At 45.7% G+C, this 21191-nt stretch overlaps 1 protein-coding gene across 2 annotated transcripts in view; it reads left to right on the top strand.

Annotated features, from left to right (window-relative positions):
- Positions 1-21191, top strand: part of SRRT (serrate, RNA effector molecule) — a 160147-nt gene that overhangs the window by 112172 nt on the left and 26784 nt on the right. For both annotated transcript variants that reach the window (XM_085638184.1, XM_085638185.1), the window contains 3 exons: positions 588-741; positions 1046-1239; positions 2212-2368. In XM_085638184.1, the coding sequence (XP_085494310.1) occupies positions 588-741; positions 1046-1239; positions 2212-2368 (505 nt within the window). The remainder of the gene's footprint in view (positions 1-587; positions 742-1045; positions 1240-2211; positions 2369-21191) is intronic.

Here is a 21191-nt window from a genome sequence, read left to right as displayed (position 1 = left end):
AGGGGTACTGCTGACAAAAACTTTCCGGATGCAGTCTTAACGCCTGGGGACATTCTAAGGTAAGGAATCTATCACTAACGAATGTCTCTTACAGATATATCGTTGCACAAGTAGTAACTTGTGCTTTAGTTGCAGTTTTAAAATATGCAATACTTTCTAGAGTTACTTTGCTGTGTCACTTCTTATTCTTGAAAGGTGCTACAGATGGATCCTTATTTTGTTGAGATACTGGAATTAAACAAACTAAACATTTCTCCACGAGCTCAGACTGGTGTTTGGTAATTGTGGCGTGTTTGATCAAACTGTCTTAATCCTTTAGGAGCGGTTTTCCTGTCCTTTCAGATAATACACCATTGCTGATGAGCTAAGTGTATTCTACACGCACTCACCTTTACCTGTGCACTACAAATTCTGTGTGCGTCACTTCAAATAAGTACTGAGTAGGAAGGACATAGATGTCTCTTTGAAATTTGTTTTTGAGAAACTAAATCACTTGGGTTTGCATGTTTTATGAGCCGCTCGTTATCTTCTCGCTATCCAAGGTGTTTTTTTCTGCTTGATTTTAACTTTTTCTTTCTCCATTATAGGTTTTAGACAAATTATTGCTGTATTTGCGCATTGTGCATTCCTTAGACTACTACAACACCTGCGAGTACCCAAACGAAGATGAAATGCCAAATCGGTGTGGAATGATACATGTGCGTGCGACGATGGCTCTCAACAGAGTTACTGTGCGGGACGGTATGTGGCCATACTTATTTTCCTTTTCTTCCCCTGTCCCATCTCATGCTACCTGACGCCATAAACTCGAACCCTCGGTAAGTGTCGTCTTTGAATTCTGCTCTTGAGTCTTGCACATGTTGGTCTTAATGTTCCGTATATAGTTTTCTTTTGATGGTAACTCTCAGATAATAAATACCAAGTCTTTGCCTGTATACAGAGTAAGAGTGGGAAGACTGCATCCATTTAGAGCAAGCTTGTGCCCCAGTTTATCTTCTGTTGAAATACGTGAACCTTAAACACACGCACTCTGTAATTGTTGCAGTCATGGAATGGCAGAAGACCTTTGAGGATAAGCTGGTGCCACTCTTCACTGTCAGGGAGACCCTTTCAGAGGAGGAGGCCCAGAAGATGGGAAAGAAGGACCCTGACCAGGAGGTGGAGAAGTTTGTCACTGCCAACACGCAGGAGCTGGGCAAGGACAAGTGGCTGTGCCCACTCAGTGGGAAGAAGTTCAAGGTAAGATCTGATCTCTTCAGTATGGTTTGGCGGCAGAGTTTTTTTTACATTGCTCTTAAAGCACATAGTAAATTGCACAGAGGGCCAGACATTGGGTGTTTTTGTCTCATCCAAACATCACCTGACACCATCTAGCTCGTTGTTCCAGGTTAAATGGGGATTGAATTATGAGATTCACTTTGGAAGGTGATCTGTAGATCACTAGATCACCTATGCTGTGCTAAATCATCTCTAGTTTTTAGGATGACTCTGTTCCAGATAATCAGTCGATCCAGATCTGATCCACAATGCACCACAGAATGTGTAAATCCCAGAATGACTCGTAATGTGCCACATAGTATTGGGTTTGCGCCAGAGAACACTCTTATAGATGCTATATTGCTCACAGTAAGGGCCACACTGCTAGATAACCTGAAAATCCCACAAAGTACTGGTTCCATGCACTGTCCAAAAGAATAATTATGCACCTTGCCTTTACTGCTTTTCTGTGAGCTAAATTGGTCTAAAGTGCTTTGTTCTGTTAATAGGAGAGCTGGCGCATGGTTTGTACATCTGGAATCACTCACTTTTATTTTCCGAAATATAAATATTGCTACCAATCTAAAAACCATTAATGAAAGCCCTGCCTGAAAGTTTAGCATGAAGTATTGCTTTTTGTGTAAACACAATATTCTTCAGAAAACTGTTGGCAGTCTGCCTCGGTTTCATCTTGTGTGTAAAATTCTTGTTTGTCCTACTGGCATTTTGTCCCCTGCCTGTAAAGCATCTTAAAGCTAGCTGTACAGGTTTAGTAGAAGTTATGCCTTAGTGTCTGAATGCTTTACGAGGTTTTGAATGGTGAAACACACCAGTATCTGGTAATAATGAGCAATCTAGCCATGTAGGTGGCAGGTGTTTGTCAAAGATTGCCTTTGATGGGTTTGAGTCTTCCAGGTGTCCTTCAATTTACGTCTGTGCTGCCTTCACTTCCAGGGACCAGAGTTTGTGCGGAAGCACATCTACAACAAGCACAGCGACAAGATAGAAGAGGTGAAGAAAGAGGTGGCATTTTTTAACAACTTCCTCCTGGATGCAAAGAGGCCATCACTGCCAGAACTGAAGCCTGCCCAGCCCCTGATGCAGGCACAGAGTAAGAATTAAAATGGAGATGGGTTGTTTTGTGGGTAGTGGAAGCAAATGGAATCTAAAATTGGTGTGGAAGTTCATGCTAGTGGTGTTTTGAATGGTAAACTATGTTTAAAGGCAGCCTTAAAGACACCGCTTAAGATCTAATCCTTCACATGAGCCTTAATATTAAGCTACTTCCAAGGCCCAATTTTTCTTGTGTGCCTGGAAACTTGTACGATTCTATGTCGTAAAGGACGGTTTATGGCATTGAGTAGCAAAGTCGCATTCTTGCAATCATTCATGGAGTCTGGAACGAGTATAGCAACTTGCCAGCTCCCTTAGCATTCAAGGAACATGCTCACTCATACAGTGATGCACAATTGTGAGCTTAAAAGTATGAACTCCATTATTAAAGATTAAGTTTGGCCTGCACCCGGTTTCCTAAATGAGTTCCCTTGAAAATAAGTTAACAAATAATGCATCTGTTAGCACTCCGTCAACATCTGACAGCACTTAATTCTTTGAATGTTTTTTTTTTTTAATTAGCACTTATTACCACACTTCTGCCATTGTCCAAACACTGCAGAGAACTGTGTTTTCTACTACCCATTTTACTGATGCACTGTTATTGCTAAGATGCCCCTCTCCTGGGCTGATGATGTTTATACAAAATAAAAAATATGAAGGGATATCGCTGTTGGTAGTTTTTATTTGTTTTAATCCCTTCAGTAGTATTGACTGCTCTTGGGTCTACTTGAAATTATCTGATGTTTCGACCCATTACGGCAATGAAGTTCAAAGGTCATCAGGTCAAAAAGGGTGCATAAAGAGTATGCTGTACAGCATTAAAGGTGTGGTCCAGTTATAGCCCAGTGAGAAGGAGCTCAAAGCAATCCTACCTTTAGAGGTAAATTAAAAGCAACATTAGCCACTGTTAACAAGCTTCAGGTTGTTGGTAACTAATCAGAAGACCGGGGATGTTTTTATTGAAGATGAATCTTGTGTGATTAATCTAACCTTTCAGATGAGTTATGATTTCTATGAAAATAGCTTCTCTGTTTTTGTGACAGTCTAATACTTTTTAAAACCTCGTATGGGTGCAGCGTTAGAGCGACATTTCCTGCTAATGGCCTATGCATGACCACCTTTATTGTTGAGAGAAGCATGCAGACTCCCAAATATGTCATGCATGGATAGCTCAACACTCCCACGATGCAGATTTGGAGCAGTTTTCACGTTCTACTAGAGAGTTTACTATTCTTTTCTGATAGGTCTCGAACTGCAAATTGCTCACCATTTGAATATTCCCCAGGTGTCCGGCTGGACCCTGAAACATTTGAGCAATACCTCTACTTGCTGGTACGTCCGAGACTGTGAAGGCGCCATTCCTGCACGCTGTCAATGGTTTTCAGGTTGTCCATGCCCCCAGATGCAAAGGCCGTACAGCACTTTGGGTTTGACCAGTTGGCAGATTCCTAAGATTGGGATCTTATTAATGGGTGGAGCCCAAATAACAGAACTGGGAGGATGGAACGGTTGGCGGGGAATCTGCTGTTAGAGCCTCTACCAGAAAGAGCATTATCAAAGGTAAGTAACTTTTTCTTCTGGTAGGCACTTCTAACGTCAGTTGTCACCTTTTGAATAAATACCAAATCAGAATCTATTAGGATGTGGGTCTGTGAATTGGCTCAAACTAAGAAGTCCTGTAGGACAGGGCTACCAGAAAGAGTTCTGCAACCTACTCATTAGGGTGAAATAGATGAGTGATGGCTAGTGAGAGTCCTCTGCTGTGGTCTGCAAAATATGGCTGAACAGTTGATAATGGGCCAGCCAAGTTGTGTTTTTTAATATGCATTTTTCTAGTCACCACCCCGCTGGGTAGAATGCCATTCGCTGGCTCTGCTCTCACCAGTTTCAGTGACCTGTTGAGCTTGCCCATGCTGGAGATGTGCCTTGGAGCTTCTGGGGAAGATTGAACAGGCTTCTAATCAACCTCAGTCAGTCATGTGTTTGTCAGCTCTGCCCAGTCTCAACAGTCAGTAATGCTTCCAGCAAATGCCTTTACCTCAATCAAGTAGATTGGAGTCAAACAGTGATGCCATAGAGCAATCCTATTCACTTCATGAGTTGTTTGGCAGTGGGGGAAGACAGAGTTTTAAACATTTGTATGATTTCTTCTGTATTAGTCTGTCACAAATATTGTTAAACATGCTTGCACTCTTGGAATAGTTCTCCTCCCTACATTAATTTTAAATAATGTATAGTGTACATCGTATGACTGAATTGCTTGTACGTAATAATGAGGTAAATCTGGCCATTTCGGGTAGAGGTTGTTAGAATAAAATGGTGTTCGAGACATATGAGCTGCAGATCACACACTAGCTTGCACGTTGTTGTTGTCTTGGAAGAAGTCTTTGTAGTCACGAGATAGGTGACTCCTCCCTTGGACAATAGTGCGCATGGGCATCAACTCCATCGTTGGATTGTTTTTTTCCGCCATTGGGTTTGGATGCAACTTTTCTACTCCGGTTTGAAATCTCAATTCCAAGCTTCTCGAAGCGCAAAATTTACAGAAAAACCATTAAATCACCTTCATCTTCGACATCGATTTCATCGGCTCGATTCCGGACGTCAACGTGGGCCGCTGGGCCTATCCATGCCGTAAGTCCTACGGCTCATGGAAAGGACGCCTTTCAAAAAATGCCCCCAGTGTGGAGCAAAATGTCCGCACAGTCACCATCACAAGGTCTGCAACCTATGCCGATCACCTGAACACGACGAGTCCAGCTGACCAGCCTGTGCATCCTTTCGATCCAAAAAGACCATCCGGGATCAAAGGGGTAGAAGACTCACCATGGCACAGAGACCAGCTCCGGAATCAGAGGACATCTTTGATGAAGGCCCTGATGTCCCAGAAGACAACCCCTCCAAAACCAAAGGCAGTGGTCCAGACTTCGCCTGTTGGCCACAGTCGAGACCGAAAACATCCTTCAGAAGCCCCGCCTCCGGGCTCGGCTCCGAAGAAAAAAGACAAGCCTTCCGGTAGCTCGGGACCGAGCAAACTGCATGTCGTTGTCCCGCCGGCACCTTCAGCACCGAAGCCAAAAGAACACTCTGCACCGAAATCGGCCCCAAAAACGCCAAAGGCCATAGATAAGCCGGCTTCGAAGGTTCCCAAGCCTAAAGATCCAGCTTCGGCTCCAAAACTAACCATCTCGGCACCGAAACAAACGGCTAAGGACTCTGATACACCTCCTAAAGCCAAAACCTATAAGGATCAACCACAACCTCGCTCTGAACTGAAAAAATCAGCACCGAAAACTGTTAGAGGAACAAGAACTTTTTCACCCAGATCCCATCGATCCAAGGCAGAAAAAGATTTATATCAACCCAAAAACTGGACATGTCACGGCTGTGCCATGTAAAAAAAAGAAAACTGGACACACCATCTGCTCCAGTTCCTGTGCACAAGAAGGACTCTGCAACATCGCCTATGCCCCCTTCTTCTACACTGCCTTCTAACCCACCTCCTCTGCCTACACCACCCTTACCTGTAACTTCTCCACCCCATACACCACCTCCGGATGATGATGATGACCTAGGTGGTGGGGGTGATCCTAATGACCCGTTCACGGTTCCAGATACCTCACCACTTGATGATTGGGCATTCCCTATCCCAACAGACCTACCAGACCCACAGCCATATCCCTCAAAACCATCTCCCCCAGATGATCACCTGGGGTTTGGCCAATTATTAAATAGCGCTGCACTTTTTCATGGTGTTACAATGCACTCCGACGCACCAGAGAAAGATTTCCTCTTCGATACTTTTGAACAATCTCAAAAGTCAGTGCAAATATTACCTATGATCAAAGGAGTCATTAAGCATGCCCCCGAAGTATTTAAAGACCCCGTCCGTGCCAGGGTTCTTAACCCTAGAATAGAAAAGAAATATAGGCCTGCCCCTGAAGATCCTACTTGCATCAAAGGACAGTTGCCTTTGGATTCTCTGGTCGTTTCCAATGCTAGGAAACGTGCCAACTCCCAGACCTCCGGAGATGAACCACCCCCGGATAAAGAATCCAAACTACTAGAAGCTTCTGGCAAAAGGGGAGCAGCACAAGCAGCTAATCACTGGCGTATTGCCAACACCCAAGCACTACTGGCACGATATGACAGGGTACACTACGACCAGTTAGAAAATCTCTTACAACATCTGCCTGACCAGTATAAAACGCAGGCAAATGACCTTATCCAAGAGGGCAAGCTAATTTCAAATGAGTTAATTAAATGTGAACTTGACGCAGCAGACACTGCCTCTAGATCAATTAACACCAGTGTGCTCCTTAGACGAAATGCCTGGCTACGCATTTCAGGCTTTAAGCCAGAGGTACAAACTACCATACTCAGTCAGCCATTCAACCAAGAACAGCTATTTGGGCCGGCTGTAGACACTGCCCTTGAAAAAATAAAAAAGGACATCGAGACTGCTAAGTCCATGGGAGCATTACAGTCTCCACAAATGCGTGGCTCCTTTCGGCGCTCCTTCTACAGAGGAGCCTCCAAAAATATGGGCGTAGACACCTCATCTACATTCAAAGCCACTACACAAACATCCCCCAGTAGAGGATATTTTAGAGGTGGATAAAGAGGTAACAACAAGGGACGAGGTCGAGGTAATAACACTCGCAACTCCCCTGCCACAAAACAGTGACTTTCCTCCGCTCCCCCCAGACCATTCCACTCCAGTCGGGGGCAGACTAACACAGTCCCTACCTGTCTGGAACTTCATCACAACAGACAAGTGGGTAAGACCCCCCCCACACACACACACATACCACCCAAACAGCGTTCCATGTCCGCAGACCATCTCACGCTCCTCAAACAAGAGGTTCTCTCCATGCTTCAAAAGCACGCAATAGAGCCAGTTCCCTTAGAGCATCAAGGAACAGGGGTATACTCGCTGTACTTCCTAATCCCCAAAAAGGACAGAACTCTGAGACCAATACTCGACCTCAGACCCCTAAATCTGTATATACACTCAGATCATTTCCATATGATCACTCTTCAAGTTCTCCCACTGCTGCAACAAGGCGATTTCCTTGCTACACTAGATCTCAAGAACGCCTACTTCCACATTGCCATGCATCCTGCTCACAGGAAGTACCTAAGGTTTGTGGTAGACGGACAACACTACCAGTTCACAGTCCTTCCATTTGGGGTAACAACCGCGCCCAGAGTATTCACAAAATGTCTTGCAGTAGTAGCAGCACATCTCAGAAGACAACAAATTCATGTCTTCCCGTTTCTAGACGACTGGCATATAAAAGCCAAGTCATTACTCCAATGTGTTCTACACACTCGCCAAACCATCCAACTATTACACAACTTGGGGTTCACTATCAACTATCCCAAGTCTCCTCTCCAAACCTCTCATATACACCAATATCTAGGAGCTACCATAAACACCTCCACAGCCCTAGCATATCCCAGTCCAGCCAGTATACAAGCGCTTATCACAAAATTTCAAAACCAACACACTCTTCCAGCCAGAGTGTTCATGCAGCTCATATGCATGATGGCATCTTGCATCTTCATTGTGCCTTGCATCTTCATTGTGCCTTATGCAATGCGTCTCTTACTGGAATGTCTAGCATGTCAGTGGAACCAGGCTCACAGACAACTCGCAGATCTGGTGTTGGTGGACAGCCGCACACATCGCTCTCTACAGTGGTGGAACATAACAAACTTGTCCAAAGGGCAGCCGTTCCTAGAGCCTCTTCCACAGATAGTGCTGACAACAGACGCATCACTCGCAGGATGGGGAGCCCATCTCCTCGGACACACCACTCAGTGCAAATGGACCACTCAACAGAAAGTGCTCCATATCAATTACCTAGAACTGCTAGCAGTATTCCTAGCACTAAACTCCTTCCAACTGCATGTACAGAACAAGGCTGTCCTCATCCGGACGGGCAACATGACAGCCATGTATTACATACGAAAACAAGGAGGCACAAATTCTCTGCAGCTCTCCCAGCTCGCACAGATCATTTGGAGATGGGCCATTCCTCAGAACATATACCTACTTGCAGAACACCTTCCAGGGGTTCACAATCAGATTGCCGATCTGTCAAGTCGACAGACACAACAGATCCACGAATGGGAACTACATCCCCAAGTTCTACTGCCCTTTTTTAGGTCTCGGCTAGCGATGGCTGCGCTTGCGCAGTCTCGCTCGCGAGACATAATGACTTGGGAGAAGAGGGGCTTGAACCCGCCCCTCTTCTTCCCTGTTCTCCATTGGCTGGCCTAGTAAATGCTGGCCAGCCATTGGAGAAGAGGTCCCGTCACTCTAATCCTGCCCTGTCCTTTTCGGATCGAGGGGCGTGTTTTTTGCGAGAAGTCTCAGGGAGGAGACCACAGCAAAACACGCCCCCCAATCCGAAAAGGACACTCCCTTTCTCCGAGGCATTTTCTGCTGTGCCTCGGAGAAAGGCGGTGGTGTCCCGGCGTTGCTCCCTCACCTGATCTCCTACTGTACGGCAGGAGCTCTGTGCTTGGCCGCTGAGGTGACGGACCCGCGTCATGGGCAGCGTCCGTGCTCATTCCGTAACCCGGAGTCTCTGCTCTGCTCTAAAACAGCAGGGCGTTAACAGGGAATTAAAGCAGGCGCGCTCAGTTCCCGATATACCCGCAGCACAAAGACATTCGCAGAAAAGCATTCCGACATACCTCCGGCGCATCTCTCATTCCGAGGTATTTCATGGACTTAGATAGCAGAGCTGTTGAGAAGTGCAAGTGTAGCACTATTAAGTATTAGCACTGCTGTAAGACGTGATGAACCAACCGTACAGTCTGCCAGTTCAAGCTGTGCTTTCAAAAAAATAAAGTAATCCGGGTTGAGTCTCGGCGTCGGCTCAACATCCTGTGATTCTGCGCAAATCACTTAATCTCTCCGTGCCCATGGACAGCGCCTAGAAGAGCGGAGGGGCGGGGCACATCCAAGGTATCCACACAAAGGCGCTGCCCCCCACACCTGACCCCAAGCACAAAGAGCCCTGCTGAATGGGCAAAGTTTGCACTTTAATTTATATCGCCGTTTTTGACTCGGCAGCAAAACATTTAGCCAACATGGCGATCTCTATCAATTAAACAAGCAGGCGTTATCAGGACTCGGTTCGCATGTAACACCAAGTTCACAATTTTCTGTTTCAAAATTTACCTGACACAAAACAAGAAACAACCACTTTTCATCCAGCAAGAAAAAAACCCGCAAACCTTTCGGTTTAATGGTGGGGACGAGAAAGCTACTCCTAAGTGATATGGCGTAGCTACGGGTTATGGTATTTTTTGTAACTTGTGCCTCAACAGGACAATATGGTGAGTTCTCTTCGGGATTACTCAGTAGAGTGAAGCACCCTTAACACTCTCCCAGACACAGACCCCCTCTCTCGTCACAGATCGGACCTTTCGTCGAGCCCCTCACACAGCTTTCCTCCCTCCATTTCCACTTTCACCAAAGCAGGCTCCTCACTCAGCACGGTCTCGGTTTGTCCGTCACCGATGTCCCTGCCTTTCCTTCCCAATGGTTAGCGGTGCTCCCGGGCTTGTATATAGATAGAATAGGCGGGAGAGGCAGTGGTATGAGTTTAGCACCCTAAAACACGAGGTGGACACTAGTTGCCGATCCTTGCAGTGGGTCTAGGCCTCCAAAATATAGAATGGTGTCCACAGCGCCTCTACATACCTCAAATCTGACGGGCGCGTGCACCTCGAAACGCACCAATCCGATGTTTCAGATCAGACCGCTCCTGCGACTTCACTCCTCTAGAGGGTGCTGTTCCTTTGTTGTTTGATCCTAAGAGCTACAAAGCTAAACATACACTTATGTGCATTAGGATAACAGTTAAGTGCCAGGGCCACGGAAATTATGCGACAGGGGGCAACCAAACTATGTGTCGGGAATTACTTAATTATGCGCCAATTAAAGGCAAAATATATTGTGGCACATTTTGTAAAAGTATTGCCTCACATATTTTACATTGTTTATATATGTTAACACTTACGGTTTCATTCACATCATTAGAACCAGTCGGACACCCAAATACAGCAACAAGCAACGAATGACGACCAGTCATACTTTGCAAGGGCCTTCCACTGAGCAGCAACACGGGTTGCGGCGTTTTAGTAACCTGATCCGTTTGGCCTAGAAAGTTTTTTTTTTTTAAATCAGCAGATTATGCAGCAGGTGATGAATTATGTGGCAAAACCATAATTACGTGGAAAACGCTGCAGCCGCAAAATCCCAGCATTTCAGTGACCCAGATTATATATAGCACGCTTCATAAAGTGCAGACTTTGAATGAAGATATCATTGTAAACTAGCATAGTGAATTAAATAGTTTATGCCGAGATCTATGTAGAACTGCTAGCGCAAAGTTTTCAGTTCGAGAAAAGAGGATTGGGCCTTTCATCTATCCGAAGGTCGATATAACGAGCATCCATTTTGATTCAAGGAAATAACCCTTTACAAAAATGTTAAAAGTTAAGTGCTTTCTATAAATTATTTACACTCCTAGAAATCTATTTTATCTCCTACATTTAAAAGCAAATTAGTAAAATGCACCCATTTCACAAGTACATTTAAAACCCGCCTGTTTTAGAGTACCGAAACAGCAAAAGGAAAGGCACCGACCTGAGGCTAAGCAGAGGCACTTTAATAGAATTTAGTAAAATTATATATTTATAGAAAATTTCTATATAACCAGTCTTAAGGTGCTAATCACTAATAGACCCCACAGATCCTTTCCCATGGACATAAAATAAATGACAGTAAGAAGTACGAGCGCGCCTTTTCTTAGTCCTATGCTAAATGCCTCAGGTGAACTCAAAAATATTAGTTTCAATGTAAAACTGTAGGATTCTTCACAAGGACCGGTCAGCTCTCACTGTCCCCGCCCCAATTTGTGCCGGAAACATGCGCATGCGCACTGAATACAGCACTGGACGTTGGTGATCTGCCAGGAACGATAGTGATCGAGACAATCAAACTCCCTCCACGTGACTTTGGATTGGAGGTTCTTCAACTGAGGACATTCTACAGCACACTTTAGAAGCACAAAGTGCCCTGTGAGGCGAGAATAGAGATGAGGGTGCACTATTCTCCCACACACGACACCTGGGAGGAGGGTTGTTATCTCCAGGTATATGGCACCTCAGTGGGGCTCACTTCGTGCACCAGTCCAACAGACAGTGAACCTAGAAGGACAAAGGGCTCTAGAGTGGCTGCACTTCGAGGGGCCTTGGGCGTCCATGCCTAGCAGCTTGATACCACATGTCGAATTAGCGGGCATTTCCCATCATCAAAGTCATCTCTAAATGTACATGGCGGTCTACACTCCATATTATTTTTAAGTTCATTGTATGTCTTTCCTTGCGATGCTCTTCAAGTCAGCCCCACAGTACGCTTTTAAAAGAACAAACCACGTGCACATGCACCTCAGATAGATCTTAAACAGTTGTAATGGTTCATCAACTATACTCAAAACTAAAATTACCTTCTACAGGACACATTAGACAGAGCTCAGTTCAGACAAACGAAACCGTCCAAACATGCCATATGGTTTCCAAAAGCGCTTACCACCACCAATGACTACCCAAGCCTTCAAAACACCGTGTTAGATACAACACCTCACACACATCCAAAAAATGTAAATGTGAACGGGTGTAGAACTTAGGTGGATATCGACGTGCCCACAGCAGCATTCACCCATTACCCTGTACCATCCATCATCAGAGGTGGCCAAGAACTACACGGGCAGAGCCGAGAGTCTGGCTCGGCTCTGAGAGCCCTGGTATGAGTAGAGCCATGAAAATATTTGGCAAGTGAACCGTGCCACAAACATCAAAAACTGACATAAAGTCTCTTCAAAGTTCAAACAAATATACTTCTTTAGCCTTCGGAACCGTTTCACTTTACTACATCAGATTAGATCACTGCATTGAGAAGCATTTATTCAAAGTTTATAAACCTGAATTTGGTAACATTCACTCTCTCCGCCCTGAGGACAGCGCCACCAGTGAACTAAGAGGCAAGCGCATCTTCATGTGCGCCCAATATGTGGCCTAGAATCTTATTATATACATGGAGAAAGAATAGAGTACATTAAATCAAACACGAGGGCTTTTGTACAGCGCACATCCTGAACGCATATATTTTAATCTGCTTTCATATGTGCTAATTAAGAAAGAAGGAGGCTTCGTGGAATACGCAATTTGCTACAGATCACTATTTGGTTACGCAGGGAAGCCGGGACTCATCCTAGGTTTTACTCTTCCATGTTGTGCAGTTCAGCCTCCAAATGAATCTTTCTTTCACCCATTGTTACATCAAAGGTTACTGCTTTGTCTTTCTTGTAATTCTTGGCAGATGGGGTTAGAGCACGAGTGGCACCCAGGGGCGTAGCTTGGTCAGCAAGATTAGGGGGGGGGGGGTGAGCTTCAGGTTTTCTGACAACCATGCGGGCATACCATGTTAAAACACATTATAATAGAAAAGGTGCAAAAGAGGAGTTTAAGTGACGGTGGAAAGGAAGCGGAGTGCAGACTGTAAGGAGCGCTTAAAACAATATTTTGTAAAATAACCAACACTTTTGTAAAACAGACGAGAGACAGTGTTTGTGTGGGTGTGATTTGTCTGTGTGGTTATGTAAAACTTCCAGGTGGAATCCGACAGACTACTCACCATACCCAACTGAAAATACCTGTACCCAATTATTTTACTAGAGAATAGAATTGGCACCCCAATCACCCCCTACGCTACGCCCCTGGTGGCACCATGTGAAAGGCTGGCACGTTTTTGGTCTGAGGGTCAAAGAGGACCTTGAGCTGAGCTAAAGCCCGGCATCTGACTCGAGCTTACAGGGACTCGCCCAACTCGAACCATCATACACAGTATATCATACAGGACACTTACCACACACCAAACATCATCCTACAACAGCGTATCATACAGGACACTAACCACCCACGAACACCATCATACAACAGCGCGTCATACAGGACACTTACCACCCACCAATCCCCATCATACAACAGTACATTAAACAGGACACTTACCACCCACCAGACCCCATCATACAACAGTGCATCATACAGGACACTTTCCACACACCAAACCCTCATACAGCAGTGCATCAAACAGAACAATTTCCACCCACTAAACCCCATCATGCAACAGTACATCATACAGGACACTTTCCACCCACCAAACAGTGCAGTTACATCAGCAGGTGTAGATCAGGCTAGAACTGCATCAGCAAATGCCTCAAATTAATTAACTTACAAGAAATCTAATGGGCAACGCACAAGCCAAACAACCAAGTTAGCACGTAAGCACCTACACCTTAACCCTGGGCACACCCAACAAACTTATAAAGGGAGACTCAAAGAAAATCCAATGCTGCCATGGTGTGGCTACCTGCTAAAGTGTGGAGCGTTCAACAGTCCCAAAGAAATGATCGAAAAAAAGTATTTTGTCATCACTATCAACCTATAAAACATCTGAAAAGCAACAGATGATGAAGGCAATTAATAAAATGCAATTTTGCATGGTGCATCACTTCTCATAGCATCCATTTTCCTTTATACCTTTTGCTTAATTTCATCATTGCATCCTGCTCGTGGCAAGTAAACCGCCATACGTCATGGCGAGTCTCCTTAGGATGAGAGAGGGTGGCAAGAGTCCACACAACTTCAGTCTCAGGCAGTATCACTACAGAGCCAGGAATATTTTGTAGGCTTCTACAAGAATTACGAGCACCTTAGGTTCAGAACGGCAGGTACATTACACCAATGGTACATGTTAGACACTCAGACTGCGGCCATAATTATCACTCAAATATCAGCATTACAAATATATATTTGGAAATGCAATCTATATCCACTAGCACCATCTTCATATTTTATGGAAGTACCGACATTTTGCTATTGTATTAAAATCCAGACCTTATAGTTTATTAAAAAAACATAAGCCATGAAATGGCAGCTTTTCGTTTTTAGTAAATACATTTGGTTCCCAAACAGTCGTTCAAACACATGCAATTGAAAAATGTCCACATAACAGAATAAAATAACCCCTTACGTAGGAGTTTGCGGAGTTCCGCGAAGTGACCAAAAAACGCAGCTGCGCTAAGTGAAATTCCGCTAGTGGCAGAGTGCATTAGATCGTGCCGTTTATGCTGATTTTTAGCGTCAGGTGTTTGCCCAGTGCAGGAAAATCAGTGCGAATGTCACCATGCACAGCGGAAGAGGGCACTGTTTTTTCTGCCACTACAGTAGATTTTCTACTCTTGCGGCAACTTCGGCAACACGAACGGATGGTTTTTCAACGCGAGCAGTCGCGACCATCCGCGACCACCTGCTTTGAGAAATCTTGCTGGGTGGTGGCCTAGTGTTGGATTTTCCTCGCTCACCAACTTAACATTGGCGATCGTGGAAAAAACTCCACGCCGCAAACGGAACGCTGCGTGCTCCGCGGAGCGAGGAAAACTTCACTAACTAAGGAGAATTCACTGCCCAGGCCTAGTTATACCTCCAATGCCCAGCTACAATTATTTAACAAGCATTTACAATGCAATGGTCTCGGCATTGGTAAAGTTAGAGCTATTGGCATTGCTCATGACATTATTTTTGTTTGTTTTTGTTTTTAAAACATTTCAAGAAATGGCATTGTTATTTACAATGTCAATAGCTTAATCACTCTCCAATGCGAGACCTAGTGCATTTGCACCCACACACAGATTAAGCTATTGACATTGTAAATAACAATGCCGTTTCTTTACATGTTTTAAAAACATAAACAAAAATAATGTCATGAGCAATTCCAATAGCTCTAACTTTAACAATGCCGAGACCGTTGCATTGTAAATGCTTGTTTAAAAATTTGGCCAACCAGACACAGATCTGTTCGCCACATACAAACGCAAAATGCCCAACATTCGCCGCCAGGTTTCCCCACTCAGAGTCAAAGGGCAATGCGATATGGATGAACTGGTCAGGCAGATTTGCGTATGCTTTTCCGCCTCTCCCACTCATTCCACTAGTAGTACGCAAGCTCAGGCAGCAGTCTCTCAAACTGATCCTAGTAGCTCTCACATGGGCACGCAAACCGTGGTTAACACTACTAGATCTCCCTCTAGTTCCACACCAAAAACTGCATCTCTCCCCGTCCTTAATAACCCAGAACCATGGAGAGATCAGACCTCCAGATCCAGGTCAACTGAATCTGGCGATCTGGCTCCTGAAGTTCTAGAGTTCAGTTACCTTAACCTGCCACCAGACTGCATGAACCTTATAAAAGAAGCCAGAAGACCTACTACTAGAGCTTGCTATGCTGCAGAATGGAAAAGATTTGCCATTTACTGCACTAACAGTAATGTACACCCACTGGATGCATCCATGCAGAACATCATTTGCTACTTACTACACTTGCAAAGATGTAATTTAGCATACTCATCCATACGTCTCCACCTAGCAGCATTAGCAGCTTAGTTACAAAATCGACAGCACTTGTCACTCTTTAGAGTCCCTGCGATCAAAGCCTTCATGGAAGGACTTAAAATAATTATTCCTCCCAGATTACCACCCTCTCCAGTGTGGAATCTAAACCTTGTTCTTACTAGGCTCATGGGACCCCCATTTGAACCTCTACATAAATGCGAACTACAGTTCCTCACATGGAAAGTAGCTTTCCTTATCGCAATCCCATCCCTCAGAAGGGTAAGTGAAATCCAAGCTTTAACCATACAAGAACCATTCTTACAATTACATCTTAGAACCAATCCAAAATTCCTTCCAAAAGTTATATCTCCTTTTCATCTTAACCAATCAGTAGAGTTACCAGTGTTCTTACCAAACCCAGACTCTGTAGCGGAAAGAGCTCTTCACACCTTGGATGTTAAAAGAGCCCTTCTTTACTACATTGACAGAACCAAATCTTTCCGCCAAACAATTGTTTGTAGCTTTCTCTCTACCACATAAGGGCAACCCCATCTCCAAATCTGGGATAGCTAGGTGGATAGTTAAATGTATCCAAATATGCTACCAGAAAGCTAAACGCACACTAACCGTTCCCCCTAGGGTGCATTCCACGCGCAAACTAGGGGCTTCCATGGCATTCTTAGGGAACATTCCCTTAGACATTTGTAAGGCAGCCACATGGTCTACAACACACCTTCACTAAACACTATTGTGTTGACGTACAAGCAAAGCAACAAGCTTCTGTGGGCTAAGCTATCCTTAAAACTTTATTTCAAACTGCTGCAACCGATACAGGTGACCACCGCTAGGGGAGATACTGCTATATAGTCTATGCTAGTGTGTGATCTGCTGCTCATATGCCTCAAACGGAATATGCTACTTACCAGTATGCATCTGTTCTTGGAATGTAGAGCTGCAGATCCACACACACCCACCCACCTCCCCGGGACCTATATCTGTTCCAGCTTTATCTCACTTAGATATCACACATGGACATCTTTCTCTTCTACTAACTCCATCATTTCCCATCATGGCAAAAAACAATCTAACGATGGAGTTGATGCCCATGCGCACTGTCGTCCAAGGGAGGAGTCGCCTATCTTGTGACTACAAAGACTTCTTCCAAGACCACAACGTGCAAGCATCCGAGCCCAACACCAGTTGGCGATCTACTATGCTAGTGTGTGGATCTGCAGCTCTACATGCCAAGAACAGATGCATACTGGTAAGTAGCATATTCCTTTCAGTTCTTTTCTGATTGCCTGGAAGTAGTTGGAGTTGTTGAGGCAGGTTGTTTCATTTGCGAGGTTTAGCCACTGAGCTTTGTCTCCTCTATACCTTTTTTTGCAGTTTGTATTATGGACCCACTGGGAGGTTGACCTTGTTAGAAGCGAATGACCAGGACTAGGTGTATTTGTTTACATTTGTTCTATAAGAATTTTTGTGCTGGGCGAGGGAATATTTTGAAGGTGACCCTGTTATTTACCCTCAGGGAGTGCAAGTTTCTGCAATGCTGATGGCTTCGCTTTGCACAGGCTTTAGACATATGCACAGTGTTATGAAGTGTGCTAATTCGGCAGGCAGATGGGCCAATGAATAGGGAATTGCACTTGCGGTGCGGGTCCGTCACCGACATCATGCGGGGACAAACTTTGCAAGATTTAAAACCAGGCATCCCTACAGCACCAGGCGTCGATAGACTCAAAAAAGACAGACAAAAGTCCCCAATAACTCACTCAAAAATTGACTGGGGGTACCGCTCTCTCCGGATCTGCTCTTGCTAGTGTGGATAAAGAAAGATCTGACGTCAGCGTGCAAGGGTGGCGTCTAAGTAGCTGCCGCAACGTCATCCGGGCTATCACGACACCTACGACTGATGCGGGCCGTACAACACCACCTTCTGACGCGCAGGGGTACTGCTGACAAACTTTTCGGATCTAGTATGACACCTGGGGGTAATTCTAAGGTAAGGAATCTATCATTAATGTCTCTTAAAGATATATCGTTACCGAAGGTAAGTAACCTGTGCTTTACTAGATCTCAGACAGCCGAGAGGAATGGTGTTATATGTGTGAATGGTAAGGTTTTTGATGGGAGTTTTAGTTGGCAGTATGAGGTTTTGACTACCCCGATTTGCGAGTTGTCTTATGTCAACATCCTAGATGGTACCCAGGTTTTTTTAACCTTACTTTTGATGGCCACACTTTTTCCAAAGAAGACTGGATCAGGGTAGATTGTGTTAGTTAACTTCAGGAGATAGGGAAGACCTAGTACCAGGATTTCCAGACAGAGTGTTTAAGGCTGTGTTGATTCCCCCAGCATGCAACTGCATTTAGGAAACTGAATTGGTTGGGGGAATGAAAGAATTTCATTATATACATTGGTGACAGTGGGGAGTGAGCAGGGAGAGGCAGGTTGTGATATATCTTTGAGGAATGATTTGATCCATTCAGGTGATTGGTTTGTGACGTTGGCCTGATGTTTGTGCAGAAGAATGCCGTGGTAGTGTTTCAAAAGCAGCACGCAGGTCCAGCATGTAGAGTGTTTCTCTGGCCAGTAATTTACAGGATGTTCTCCCAGACATTTAGAAGGGCTTCTTTTGTCTCATGAGTGGGGCAGAAACCGATTGGCTGGAGGCAATATGCTGTCGGGTTTGAGCGGGGATTGGAGTGGAGCATTGACCACTTTCCACATAATATTAGAAATGCATGAGAATTGTGATTAGCAGAGGTGAGATTGGCCTTTTCTTTTTAATTGAGTGGGATGAAAAGAGACAAGAATGTGAGTAAAGGAGATTTCCCCTTGTTGAAGGCATTTGTTTTTTTAATGCACTTGCAAGCGATTGCTTGTGATTCTACAAGTTCAAGGACCGTGTCAATAGGGCTCGAGTCGGTGGGTTTTGGCTTATTTTGAAGCCTTGCAGCACGGACATTATGAAAATTTTCTGTGAAGCTGAATGTTGCAGAATTTTCTTTTGTTGCTATCTGAGGATTATCTTTGCGGATGAGGAAGCTATTATGTGGTGGGGGTGCCAACAGGCAGGAGCAGCATTAGCCGGATGTAATGTTCCGTTCAAACTATGTTTGGGAAACCTGGACTGTATAAGTGACTTCCCTTCTCATAACCCCTGAAAGTTAGTGATCTTAAAGAAACACGTTAGTTCTATATTTCTTACCTTAGAATTACCCCTAGGCGTCAGACTGGATCCGGAAAGTTTTTTTCATCAGCAGTACCTCTGCGCATCGGAAGCTGGGGTCAGTCAGCTCTGCGTCAGTCATTGGCGTCGTGGTCGACCGGGATGACGTTGCGGTAGCTACTTAGACGCCGCCCTCGCGCGCTGACGTCCGTTCTTTCTTTTTCCGTACCAGCCAGCGCAGATCCAGGAAGAGCGGTACCTCCAGTCACTTTTTGACTGACTTTTTCATCGACTTTTGTCGACTTCTTTTTCGAGTCTTCGACTCCTAAGGTGCACTAGGGATGCCCGGCTTCAAGCCATGTGGTTCCTGTCATTGGATAATGTCAGTAACGGATCCGCACCGCGTGTGTCTCTTTTGCCTGGCGTCGTGCTCTGACTGCAGGTCGATGGCGCCGAAGGCTTTGCGGGAGCGGTCCCGAAAGCTGCTTGAGCACCGGCAGTTGGCTCCGCGCCATTCGAGGTCCAGGTCGCGAGGGAGGTCGACGGACTGGTCGCGGAGCCACCACCATTCGTCCAAGTCTTCGCACTCTGGGTCGGGTAAGTCGAAGCATAAGAAGTCGTCTAAGAAGAATCGTCGCTCTTCAACTTCTCGTCGGTTGACCTGATTACGTGTCCACCGGCGCCACTTCCTCTGGCACAACTACCGCGTTCGACGCCGGTCGGCCCCCCCGGCCTGCGTCTACCCCAGCCTCCATCCTGACATGGAGCCGGACCGGCATTGTCTGGGGTTTTTGTGCCCCTGATTACTCCTGGGGTCCCTTTTCGACCAGAATGGCATCAGAGGATGAGGACTGTGAGGGGTCAGGTGACCCTCTGACTGACCAGTTGGACAGTGAACAGGACTGGAGAGAAGAACTGGGGAATGCCAGTGGTTTGGACACCTCCCCTGGCCTTGGCATGTTGTCTCCTCCTACTGTGGCTACGGAGGAGGGAGTGTCCTAGGCAGTGGTGTTGCGTAGGGCGGCAGAGGCTCTCAACCTCAATGTTCCTACAGTGGCGGTCAGGACTAACCACCTGACAGGTGCTTCATCCGGCTGCGAGCTCTTCGGAACCCTTGCTGCCGTTTAATGAGGCCCTCACCAACGTCTTTATGGTCACGTGGTTCAGGCCCAACACAGGGGCTCCCATGGATTGGATGATTGCCTGACGCCACCTCCCGGCAACCCAACTTTCCTCTCCCAACACCCCACCCCGGTGAGCTTGGTAGTCCAAGCCTTCACTTCCAAAAGCGCATTCCCTACCGCACCACCGGAAAAGGAATCCACCAGCTTAGGACTGCGGTCGGTAAACACCGCATGTCTCTTGGGCTGTTATTCCCACTCTGTGTGGGATACGGTTGCGCAGGTGCTGCCTCAGTGCCTGGAGGAGGCCTGGGCAGTGCTCTCCCAGGCTGTCGCCAGCGGGAGGGATGCAGCAAAGTTTTACCATCCGTTGTGGGCTGGACACCGCCGACTCTCTGGGCAGGACCATTTCAACGTCATTAGCGCTTCGTCGCTACGTCTGGATGAGATCGACTGGCTGTTCAGGGGATACCCAGAACACCTTGATGGACATGCCTTTTGATGGCTGTCGCCTTTTTTGCGACAAAGCAGACAATGCTCTAGAGCGTTTAAAGAACTTGCGGGCTATGGCCAAGTCCTTCGGCCTCTCCACACACCCTGCGCAGTCTGCTTTCATGGCTACCAATGGGGTGCCCCGCTACGTCCTGCCCAGAGCCACAGGCCGCAGCAAATTACCCAAACTTTGCGCGCTTGGGGACATGGGAACCACCGTCTTGGTTCCGGGGGCCAGCAGGCCGGCCAGTCCACCAACCCCCTCTCTGCAGCAGCCTCCAAACCCTCCTAGTCTGACCTTTCAGGCCATCAAACGCGGATGTATGACGTTACAACGCACACTTTTACAACGCATGCACTTACAACGCATTTTTTACAACGCAAAATCCATTACAACGCACTACACTTACAACACATGACACTACAACGCATTTTTAAAAACTACCTTTACAACGCATACCATTACAACGCATAATATTAAATTGCATTTAAGGTAAGTATTAGATAGTATATGGGTACAAATTACTTTTCTAACTCCAGGGGGTGCAACAGTA

Source organism: Triturus cristatus, chromosome 12, assembly GCF_964204655.1.
Source record: "Triturus cristatus chromosome 12, aTriCri1.1, whole genome shotgun sequence".
In the NCBI taxonomy this organism is placed as follows: Eukaryota; Metazoa; Chordata; class Amphibia; order Caudata; family Salamandridae; genus Triturus; species Triturus cristatus.
The sequence above is the reverse complement of the archived record's forward strand: the minus strand, read 5'-3'. Positions and strand labels throughout refer to the sequence as shown.